General features: G+C 38.9%; 1 protein-coding gene across 1 annotated transcript; it reads right to left on the reverse strand.

The window, feature by feature from the left end:
• LOC134875221 (tubulin beta chain) lies at positions 1 to 11,325 on the reverse strand. The gene is made up of 5 exons (XM_063899694.1): positions 11,196 to 11,325; positions 4,693 to 4,801; positions 3,637 to 3,747; positions 3,092 to 3,336; positions 1 to 2,282 (listed from the first exon to the last, which is right to left on the reverse strand). Exons 1-5 carry the CDS (start codon positions 11,250 to 11,252, stop codon positions 1,470 to 1,472), a joined length of 1,335 nt encoding a protein of 444 aa, XP_063755764.1. The 5' UTR covers positions 11,253 to 11,325; the 3' UTR covers positions 1 to 1,469.
• Positions 11,326 to 12,022: the final 697 nt, after the last annotated feature.

Consider the following 12,022-nt stretch of genomic DNA (forward strand, 5'->3'; position numbering starts at 1 on the left):
AACGCCTCTTTATTTTTCGCAAATGTTCACAGTCACTGGGTTACAAACTGTTCACTACAGGAAATAAAAAAGCTACTGAAAAACAATAGAGCATTAAACAGACTTAAAAACAACATGATTGAGGATCACACACTGACAAAAATTAATTCTGATTGATTTGCATACTGTAGTAGTGTCAACATTTATCACAAATGTTCAGTTGTGCACTACGTCACAGGAATGTAATGTAATATTCATCTCCAAATTGGTTCATTTTCATAAAAGGAGAAGGAGAAAAGAAACCAGGCATTTCATTTTGGCATGTTTTGCAAGATGCCTTAATACTTAAAATCTTAAAAGGACTTTCAAATAAAGAGAATACATTTCACTGTAAAATCCTAGCATTACATGCTTTCCTTGGCCTAGCTTCAGGACACCCACAGAGTGTGATCCTCCTCATGACATTGGCTGGCATCTGAGAACAATCCTGCTGCTACTACTGTTGCATTAAAACAGTGAAAGTGCATATTTAAGACAATTGTTTTTCCATCAAACAGACCTTTAGTCTCAGTGACAATTTTGAGAATTGAAAATTATTTTTGTTTGTTGAATTGGCTGCTGACTCTGAAACAATTGTTCCAAATATCGTAATGATATCCATTACATTTATGTTTAGGCCTACTAAATGAAATAAAATGAGAAATGTTTTTTACTCCTCCATACAAGTTAATGTTGTTGTCAATTTGCCTACAGTTCAGGCCTGAGGGAGGAAACCTCTGCTAGCTAATATCTCTAAAGTGCATCTTCTAAGCTAAATAACGACGATAGTAAGGAACTCATAAAATCAATAAATACTGATAATGGCATGATTTCACATTTCTGAGGCTCACACACATGGTTACAGGCCTGGTTTCCCCAACACAGCCTAAGCTACAGTCATCGAGATTCTAAAACTGACATTTGTAGACTTCACTAACGTTTAAATGCTTTAAGCCTGGAATAAAACTAGTTTTTCAAATGAGTGCACAATTATGTTTCTCTTGCAAGAAGTAATGTCATTTGATTAGCCTTGTTTGGAGTGTGAATGAGTTTAGTGCAATATAGTATTTTGAATAAAACATTTAAGCATTTAATACATTTCTTCATGGTGGACTTTTTCAATATAAAGCCCCAATGATTCCGATTTTTTTTCCTAGTGTTTTTTTTCCAGGAAACGGTCATATATATTCTTACGTGATGAAAGTGACATAGAGGAAGTGCTTCTGATTTGTTCATTTGCTAGAAAACAAGAATTAAGCATACATAAAAAGATGTTGGGGGCTAGGTCAACTTGGTGTCACATTACTCATGTATTCCATCCCTCCATTGTCCAATTCAGACCCCTGTCCTTTCTATCCAATCTGCTAAATTCTTTAACAACTCTTTTCCCATCATGTTTTACTTTTTGGTAATTGACTTCAACTCTTTTTCAGCTCATATGTGTTACTTTTTTAGGCATCTTCCTCCACTTCTTCCTCAAAGTCTCCCTCTTCCTCGGCCGTGGCGTCCTGGTACTGCTGGTACTCGGAGACCAGGTCGTTCATGTTGCTCTCCGCCTCGGTGAACTCCATCTCGTCCATGCCCTCACCGGTGTACCAGTGGAGGAAGGCCTTGCGTCGGAACATGGCGGTGAACTGCTCGGAGATGCGTTTGAACAGCTCCTGGATGGCCGTGCTGTTGCCGATGAAGGTGACGGCCATCTTGAGGCCGCGCGGCGGAATGTCGCAGACGGCCGTCTTTACATTGTTTGGGATCCACTCCACGAAGTAGCTACTGTTCTTGTTCTGCACGTTCAGCATCTGCTCGTCGACCTCCTTCATGGACATGCGGCCTCGGAACACAGCGGCCACGGTCAGGTAGCGTCCGTGGCGAGGGTCGCAGGCGGCCATCATGTTTTTGGCGTCGAACACCTGCTGGGTGAGCTCGGGCACAGTCAGGGCGCGGTACTGCTGGCTCCCCCTGCTGGTCAGAGGGGCAAAGCCGGGCATGAAGAAGTGGAGACGCGGGAAGGGCACCATGTTGACGGCCAGTTTCCTCAGATCGGCGTTTAGCTGGCCGGGGAAACGCAGGCAGGTGGTGACGCCGCTCATGGTGGCTGACACCAGGTGGTTGAGGTCGCCGTAAGTGGGGGTGGTGAGTTTGAGGGTGCGGAAGCAAATGTCATAAAGGGCTTCGTTGTCTATGCAGTATGTCTCATCTGTGTTCTCTACCAGCTGGTGGACTGACAGCGTGGCGTTGTACGGCTCCACCACCGTGTCCGACACCTGGAGACAGAGACAAGGAACATCAAGCGTTAGGCTGAGGGAGAGTATAGTAATCATACACAAGCTGCCAATTAATAGACTTTAACTATTTCCAATTATTTTATTTTGTCAATTCATGTTTGGTCTATAATTTGTTACAAAATTGTGAACATTGTTTATTCCAGTTCCTTAAAGTTCAAGGTAATGTCTTTATATTTTTTCTTTTATTAGTCCGAAACTCAAAGATTTCACTTGTATAGGATATAACAGAAAGAAAAGTAGTAAATCTGCATATTTAAGAGGCTGAAAGCCGCATTTTTTGCTTTTTGCATGAATAATTCATTTCTAATTGGATATATTAAGGACCAATATCCAACTATTCAATTGATTTCTTTGTTTCCTGTCAGTTCAAGTTGACCAGACAATTAGCAGGTTTATTGTGGGTAGTTTTACGGTAGTTAAAATCTATTATAGATGCTCACTGGTGGAGTATAGTGCTGCAATCTCATAAGACACTGTTATCATACAATATATTTTAATTGTTCTTTGACCAATTACATGTCAACAACATTGTAAATGTCAAGTTGTATATATATATATATATATATATATATATGATTAATAAATGCATATTATTGGGCAAGAACTCACTGAATATTGTATTGCTCATACTCCACAGCAACTCTTTGAAAAAACATTAAATACAAATGCAATTGATGACACAATTATTTTGAATCAAATCAAATAGACTAGACTGCTGTCTGTTTTGCTGTGGTATATAAACACATTGTTTTTTTCTGTCTTCAAAGGTAAAGTATTGTTTGTGTGACCTTAGGAGAGGGCACCACGCTGAAGGTGTTCATGATGCGGTCCGGGTACTCCTCCCTGATCTTGCTGATGAGCAGGGTGCCCATGCCGGAGCCGGTGCCACCCCCCAGGGAGTGTGTGAGCTGGAATCCCTGCAGACACTCGCAGCTCTCCGCCTCCTTCCTCACCACATCCAGGACCGAATCCACCAGCTCTGCCCCCTCCGTGTAGTGACCTTTGGCCCAGTTGTTTCCTGCTCCACTTTGACCTGGGGAATAAAAAAAGAACCTAGTATCTGTCCTCGTAGCAAAAACAGTGTGGAAAGTACTTAGTACAAAGAGGTGGAAGTAAAGTTATTTCTTCTAACCAGTTCATGGTGAGTTAACAGAAAGTTTGAATGTACAGAAGGTGACTAAAACCAAAAGAGAGATGGAATTAGAGTTAATTTGCTCCAACTAGAGTCCAAACCCCTGTGGCAGCAAGCTTCCAAGTATCAATGTTGCCACCCTGACCTCCATGTTGAAAGCAAGGCCTCCTTAAAAGATTTTCCAGAAGAGTGTGTTCTTACCAAAGACAAAATTGTCAGGTCTGAAGATCTGTCCAAAAGGTCCGGAGCGGACCGAGTCCATGGTGCCTGGTTCCAGGTCCACAAGGATGGCTCTGGGCACATACTTCCCACCTGAACACAGACAGAAAGCACAGCTCAATGCATATTTGCAAACATTTATCAAATATTTGTACCGGCAAGCATGCTGTTAATGTTTTATTCAGTTGGTGTTGGAAATAATGAACGTGTACTGAAAATAAATTAACCACATGTACTTCAATTAAGTGAAGAAATTCAGCTGTTGTATAGATGTAGCACCTTGTGTGGCTACTAGGTGGAGTTGAGTATTGTAAAACAGCAGCAAGAAACAGATTGTGATTAGTAAATTTACCCTGGCCTAATTGAGCAACCAGATAATATTTTGACACAAAAGCTACTTCTATGAACTACTTGTTTTATATAGCACATTAAAATACAATGATAAAGAAAACAATTAAATACCATGAGTATCAGAGCTATATGAGAATTAGTACAATTAAACAATAGAAAGTAACTTTAGACTAAATCCATTTTAACAAGTAACTAAACAAATTCAGACCACAAACCCTGTGAAAAAACTAATCTAAAAATGTGTTTTTAAAATGGAATTTGAATTGTTCATCCAACTATTTTTCATTGTAATATTGACATATCAGTTAGTGCAACTTTAGGTTTTATAAAAACAATTAGCTGCTCAGTAAATCTGAACAATTAACTATTTGTATTCTTCAGACCATGCCATATTTTTTACAACATGGAACCCGTAAAATATATTGCTCATGTAGAGCACTACATTTAAAAATTAATAAAGTTTGCCGCTCAGAATAAATGTCATTATGTGAGCAGCACATAACACATATGCTGTTCAGGTCTATAAATGTAATTTTTCCAATTACAATAACCTCATCATTTGTTGTTGTTGTTGTTGTTGTTGTTGTGTTTGCATTTCCAGTGAGCCATTGTCTCCACAGGGGGGTGGAAGCTGGGGGCTCTCCCCTCGCCTCAATCAGACCTCAGTGTGTGTCAGTGTATACTCACCAGTGGCCTCGTTGTAATACACACTGATCCTGTCCAGCTGAAGGTCGCTGTCTCCATGGTAGGTTCCTGTCGGGTCGATGCCATGCTCATCACTGATCACCTCCCAGAACTAAACACACACACAGGCCAATACAGCGTCAGTGAACATGTTCCGACAATTTTTTGTATCGCTATTAGGAAGCAACTGTGTTGAACTCCATCTAATACTTCTTCAGGGGTTGACATTAAAAGAAAATCAACCTGCCACTGGGCTTTAAACCTTAAATATCCATTTGCTGTTGTACATTAAACGCTGTGAACTCAGAGGAGTTATGCAGACACAGTTTTGGAAACTTTTCTCAGAAATAGGTGTCTTTGTGTTACAGATTGAGGCCATAACTGCAGGTCAATTTATTGAGGCTAAATAAGAGAGTGGTTTACAATCACTCTCCTGTCTTCTGTGCTTCCCAATCACGCTGTCATCTGATTACCTTCTGCGCTCACAAGATCCCCTAAAAAGAGCAACATGTTCTGCAAAACCGCAGTTTGCTTCTGTGAGAGTGAATAAACAAGGTTTTGTGCAGTCAACAGTCACCTGGTGAAGGTTTTGATGAACTGCAATCCCTATTATCAAAAGTATTATTGAATTGACATGCTGATTAAAATGACATGGATACACCCTCATGTTTGTGTATAAGAAAGTGTGTAACGGATCCCCGTATATAACTGGTTTGAGTCTTTACTGCTGGTTCAAATTTACTGTTTTATTTTCTCTTGTTCAATACTACATTCCTTATACTTTCAAACTATCACCACCGTAAGAACTGTTTGGCCTCATACGGGTCCATTAAAACTATAAAATCCTTCTATTTTACACACGTAGGCTACATCCGTTCGTGACCAGATCATACACTGTACTAAAAAGTTACACGCTAACAAAGTGACGTATGATTAACATTTTACCTTTCAAAATAAAAGTCTATAGGAAAATGAATGGCATAAGGCCTGTATAAAATTCTTAAACTAATTCCGTGTTCACAATTATGCAAATAAGTACAAATTAAACTAAAAATGAATTATACCTTCATGGGGTTATTTACAAAGTGTCAAGTCCAATTTGTTCTTTCTGATATGAAAGCTCTCTGGAATTAGAAGGGACTGTAGCTTTGATCCATGTCACATAACAGCCACAAACTATACTCTTAATTTGATGATCTGTCAGAGTTTCCAAATGAATCAAAGATGTATAATATATGTTACAAATACAGAAACACAGGCCTAATAATAGAGTTTTTTTTTAAAGTGAGTTATCAAAGGTTAAATCCAGAACAGGACAACAAAGGGAGGGATACACATAAGAGGATACACATGAGAAGCTAAAAATAGCATTCTTAAGCTTTATCTAACAATTATTTCATTATGGATTCATTTTGTAATTTACTTCTCTGTTTCTATTAACAGATATATTATTTAATATGAAACATTTGGGAAAAAAGGGAAAACACACATTACTATCTTAGCATAGTGAAATAACTGTTAGTCCAACAAATATCTCAGAAGCGAAAACTGTCTTTTATGCTTCGATGATCAATAAATAAATGTTCTGTTTAAAGACTAATCGATTCATAGACTATTTGTTTGGATCTCTAGTCTAGAGTGTAGAGGTAGCAAAAATCTTATAATGTTGTTTTTCTGAAAGAAAAAAAAAAGTGCCTTGACCTTTTGCAGCCTTAGAGGCAGCATGAAAAAGCTGAAACACTCTCATCTGAAGGTACTCAGGTTAATCTCATCATGTTACATAATGTCAGACAAGTTTACACCTGTGACATTATTTACCCGGTCAGCAAAGTCCATGAGGTTTGAATAGCAAAGGATAGAAATGGAAAAAGGAGTTGAGCCTTCTCTGGATTTAGCCCGTTCTGCTGTGTAAATTTCCCCTCTGTGGAACGATGAAAGGTATTCTGATTCTGATTAAAGAACTCCATTGACACTTAAAGGTGGAGTCTGCAATTCGGAAGAAAGATTATGAATATCTGAAATCAACATATTTGGATGCAATGGATTATGGCAGTTTTTTGTGATTTACAAAAATACTATATACAGTAAGATACTAGATTTTGATTCAAGCTTTGGTCCCAACACAACCTCCATTGATCACAGTACATACTATGACAAGTTAAAGTCCTTCTTCCAAGAGTTTACAGAATGGCTTAAACTCATGACAGAGACGACTGCCTTTGAGATTATGATAGCCAGGGTAAAAAACGCACAAAGCAAAACTGACTATGGCACATCTTCTTGGCCTATATTAAAGGTGTATCATCTTAGGGAGGATGCAGGGTGCTAGGGGAAGTTTATCTGTATACGTATACAGTGGGGCAAAAAAGTATTTAGTCAGCCACCAATTGTGCAAGTTCTCCCATTTAAAAAAATGAGAGAGGCCTGTTATTTTTATCATAGGTATACCTCAACTATGAGAGACAAAATGAGGGAAACAATCCAGGAAATCACATTGTAGGATTTTTAAAGAATTTATTTTCAAATGATTGTGGAAAATAAGTATTTGGTCAATAACAAAAGTTCATCTCAATACTTTGTTATATACCCTTTGTTGGCAATGACAGAGGTCAAACGTTTTCTGTAAGTCTTCACAAGGTTTTCACACACTGTTGCTGGTATTTTGGCCCATTCCTCCATGCAGATCTCCTCTAAAGCAGTGATGTTTTTGGGCTGTCGCTGGGCAACACGGACTTTCAACTCCCTCCAAAGATTTTCTATGGGGTTGAGATCTGGAGACTGGCTAGGCCACTCCAGGACCTTGAAATGCTTCTTACGAAGCCACTCCTTCGTTGCCCTGGCGGTGTGTTTGGGATCATTGTCATGCTGAAAGACCCAGCCATGCTTCATCTTCAGTGCCCTTGCTGATGGAAGGAGGTTTTCACTCAAAATCTCACGATACATGGCCCCATTCACTCTTTCCTTTACACGGATCAGTCGTCCTGGTCCCTTTGCAGAAAAACAGCCCCAAAGCATGATGTTTCCACCCCCATGCTTCACAGTAGGTATGGTGTTCTTTGGATGCAACTCTGCATTCTTTCTCCTCCAAACACGACGAGTTGAGTTTTTACCAAAAAGTTCTATTTTGGTTTCATCTGACCATATGACATTCTCCCAATCCTCTTCTGGATCATCCAAATGCCCTCTAGCAAACTTCAGACGGGCCTGGACATGTACTGGCTTAAGCAGGGAGACACGTCTGGAACTGCAGGATTTAAGTCCCTGGCGGCGTAGTGTGTTACTGATGGTAGCCTCTGTTACTTTGGTCCCAGCTCTCTGCAGGTCATTCACTAGGTCCCCCCGTGTGGTTCTGGCATTTTTGCTCACCGTTCTTGTGATCATTTTGACCCCACGGGGTGAGATCTTGCGTGGAGCCCCAGATCGAGGGAGATTAGCAGTGGTCTTGTATGTCTTCCATTTTCTAATAATTGCTCCCACAGTTGATTTCTTCACACCAAGCTGCTTACCTATTGCAGATTCAGTTTTCCCAGCCTGGTGCAGGTCTACAATTTAGTCTCTGGTCTCCTTTGACAGCTCTTTGGTCTTGGCCATAGTGGAGTTTGGAGTATGACTGTTTGAGGTTGTGGACAGGTGTCTTTTATACTGATAACGACTTCAAAAAGGTGCCATTAATACAGGTAACGAGTGGAGGACAGAGGAGCCTCTTAAAGAAGAAGTTACAGGTCTGTGAGAGCCAGAAATCTTGCTTGTTTGTAGGTGACCAAATACTTATTTTACCGAGGAATTTACCAATTAATTTATTAAAAATCCTACAATGTGATTTCCTGGATTTTTTTTTCTCATTCTGTCTCTCATAGTTGAGGTATACCTATGATAAAAATTACAGGCCTCTCTCATCTTTTTAAATGGGAGAACTTGCACAATTGGTGGCTGACTAAATACTTTTTTGCCCCACTGTATATACATGTGTATGCTATGTTGTAATTTTGTATTTACATGTGTGTGCGTTTGTGTGTGTGAACATGTGTATGTTAGTATTGGGTCCCGGGGGAGGGTTGTTTTCTCCTGCCTTTTAAGTTGGATGCCTTTTGTTCTAAATGTATGTGTATAATGTGAAAATGTAATTAAGAAAAGTCCTTGTTCCACTTGTAGGCAGAAGGGCAATGAGTGCAGAGCTTTCTCAGAGGATTCAGTTTGAAACATTAACGCCAAACTCAGTTAAGACTGACCCTAATCTGTGTGTGTGTGTGTGTGTGTGTGTGTGTGTGTGTGTGTGTGTGTGTGTGTGTGTGTGTGTGTGTGTGTGTGTGTGTGTGTGTGTGTGTGTGTGTGTGTGTGTGTGTGTGTGCGCGAGAGAGAGAGAGAGAGAGAGAGAGAGAGAGAGAGAGAGAGAGAGAGAGGGGAAGAGATTGGAGAGCAAGTAAATCTCATTTTTTAATCTTCACTCTCCATCTTGGAGTCCAAAATAATGACATAATTTACTAAATGAATCAATTACATTAACAAAATCCGGCCCAATGTACACGTGATGTAAACTTGGGTTTCACAATAGCAAGATAGAAAATGTGCAACAAATATTGAGCAGGCACGAGTACCGAAACCTGTCTGATGCAACATTTTATTGTATCTTTAATTTTATCCAGCGATATTTCAGACGTTAGCAACATATTTTGGTTGGAACTAGATTGGATAAGTGAGTGAATTCAAGCACAGTTAATCCATTATTAAATGAGGATGACCTCCGCCTCACTAAACCCTCTGTAAATACTTCTCTTCACAGATCAGGGCCATTGAGTCGTGGAGTTTGAGCCTCGGTGACCCCATATGTTTCTGCCATGCCTAGAGTTACCCCACAAACAGGCCAATCCAGAAAATGTACAATATAATGCACAACCATCTGCACTCCACTTAGAGGGTGATTGTAAACTATAGATCATACCCTGCAATACATACACAAATGGCTACTTTTTTACTTTCTTTATGACTCGATATTATAATGAACTGTTTGATTGTGTAGATCGAGTATTGATCCTTTACATAATCAATCAATTCAGAGAAACTAAATAGCTATTATAAAATACCTGAAAGGCACGTCTTTAAATTGGTTGGTTCGCTAAAGTAACAGACTTAGTTTAAAAGGTATTTAATATATTATCTTAAACAATTTTTAAAGGTTGGTAATACTGAAAATACAAAAAAAAAAAACTTTCCTATTTTTTTGTTATCAATTATGTGGCTAAACAATGAGGCTGATCTTAACGGACAGTTGGTTTCTAGGAAACAAGTGCTGCATAATAACAGCTGATAAAATCCAAGTTATTTTGCAGATAATTACTTTATGACTTTAATGCCATGTGTAAACAAGGTTTATTAGGTTCACAGTGCATGTGAGCAGCTATTTAAATTACTTCATCTGTGCTCTCAGAGCAGACACTGATCCACTTGTTATCCCCCCCCCCCCTTCCTTACAGCCCCCTCCTGCTGTGTCCTACGCACAGCCTAAGCAAATTTCTCCTTTCATTTCTCCCTCTTGTTTTCTACTTTTCCTCAGTGACAAAGACCCTGCTCACCAGGTGGCCGACACAGCAGCTGGCCCTGCGCGTCTGCTGCAGTCTGGAACGCTTCATTAATGACGGATAAACACAAGCCACTGTTTGCATTTATAGACAAGATATGATAAGTTCTCATCCCAGAAATCCTATGGGCTATAGTAGCATCATTCAATCATTTATTGTTTCACCGACTACATTAAAACACTTCAAAAACAACTTGATTAGAGTGCTTGTTGGGCTATGAGTAGACTTTACTGTACTTTGTGATACTTATATATAACATCACTGAACTCATTCAACAGTGATTTATTGTTTCGGTATGCCACTTTGTATCTTTATTTGTCTGGTGCTTTTATCGTCCACTTTTACAATAGGATTCCTCTATTTAATTTCCATTTTGATTGGGATTTGAATCTTGTTTCAAAGTTTTACTGATAAATGTGTGTGAAATAAAAGTGCCAAATATGTACATTCGCTTTGAATAAACAAGCTTGCACTGAAAACAAATGATGTTGTTGATGAAAAAACCCCATCTTACAGCTTTAAAAAACACTAATTTAAGTATTGTTTCTGAAGATTTTAAAGATGGCACCTTCTTGTTCAAAAATGAATGTTCACACTCCATTTAATTTCTAAGACAAAAATGACATATTAAACAACTTATCACATTTCCTATGTACTAAACTAGAGAACGGTATACACATTAAATGGGTGAATATAAATCAGGATGGAGTGCAAACAATAGGGTCATTATATCTTTCAACAAAATAATAATAAATATACTCGTAGATATTTATGGTGAAGCAGTTGTTTTTATCTTGATAGTTGAATTCAGTTATTTTTCTACAACTCTCAAAACACACAACAAAAGAAAATCTTCTTCAAAATGCTGTAAGAATGCTTTTCACATTTATTGAAAAGCTAAATTGTTAATCCTGAAAAAATGTTTCTTACCTTTGCACCAATCTGGTTCCCGCACTGGCCGGCCTGGATGTGCACAATTTCCCTCATGATGGATGTAAGTTGGTGATGAGAGTAAAGAGTTGGCAGAGATAGAGAGGTGCTGCTGACCCACTGACTGACAGACAGGCTGCAGGGCTGCACAGTGTGGGAGAAAGTCCTGCAGGCGGGGCTAAAGTGTTGGGATGCAGACGTCACGCTGAGCATGGTAATGATTGGCTGCTGTTATTGGAGCCCCGTTGCTGATTGGAGTTTTTGCTAAAGGGGTTTCCTTGTCTTACTGGCAAGGACCGGAAAAGAAGAAGGAGTGAAGGGTGTTGTCATCACTGCCCTGTTGGAGCCTGTTTGAAGCCCCTCTAAACAACATTAAACAAAAGAGTAAAGAAGAATTGTATGTTTTCTAATAAGGAAAATAAATGGTCAACCTGATTTTAGTTTTGTTGTAGCCTTTATATTCGGTGTATTTTAGATGTGCACCTTATTTGCACCCTATTGTTTTTTGATGTTTTTTGCACACTTTTTTCCCCAACTTTGTAGCTATAGCTAAGTTTTGGCTTTTTATAGACACACACTTTTACAAATGCATATAAAAAACATACATTTATATACACTTTACAAACATTTAAATGCAGGACCAAATAATTTCCCAATTTGGGATTAATAAAGTAAATATCTATCTCAATAAAATCAAGTAAAGCAAGCAGAGGGTATTTATAAAAAGGCAAACCTATACAAATACGTTTTCATCATTCAGTTGAAACAAACTACATGTTCAGTAGATCTAATTTCCTTCACAACTAATTGCTTATATTTGAAATTTG

Source organism: Eleginops maclovinus, chromosome 13, assembly GCF_036324505.1.
Source record: "Eleginops maclovinus isolate JMC-PN-2008 ecotype Puerto Natales chromosome 13, JC_Emac_rtc_rv5, whole genome shotgun sequence".
Taxonomy (NCBI): Eukaryota; Metazoa; Chordata; class Actinopteri; order Perciformes; family Eleginopidae; genus Eleginops; species Eleginops maclovinus.

Coding starts and splice junctions, on each gene's coding strand:
- LOC134875221 (XM_063899694.1), bottom strand. CDS start 11,252: ATGAGGGAAATTGTGCACATCCAGGCCGGCCAGTGCGGGAACCAGATT. Junction 4,802..11,195: donor GGAACCAGATTGGTGCAAAG/GTAAGAAACATT, acceptor GTGTGTGTTTAG/TTCTGGGAGGTGATCAGTGA. Junction 3,748..4,692: donor GTATTACAACGAGGCCACTG/GTGAGTATACAC, acceptor GTCTGTGTTCAG/GTGGGAAGTATGTGCCCAGA.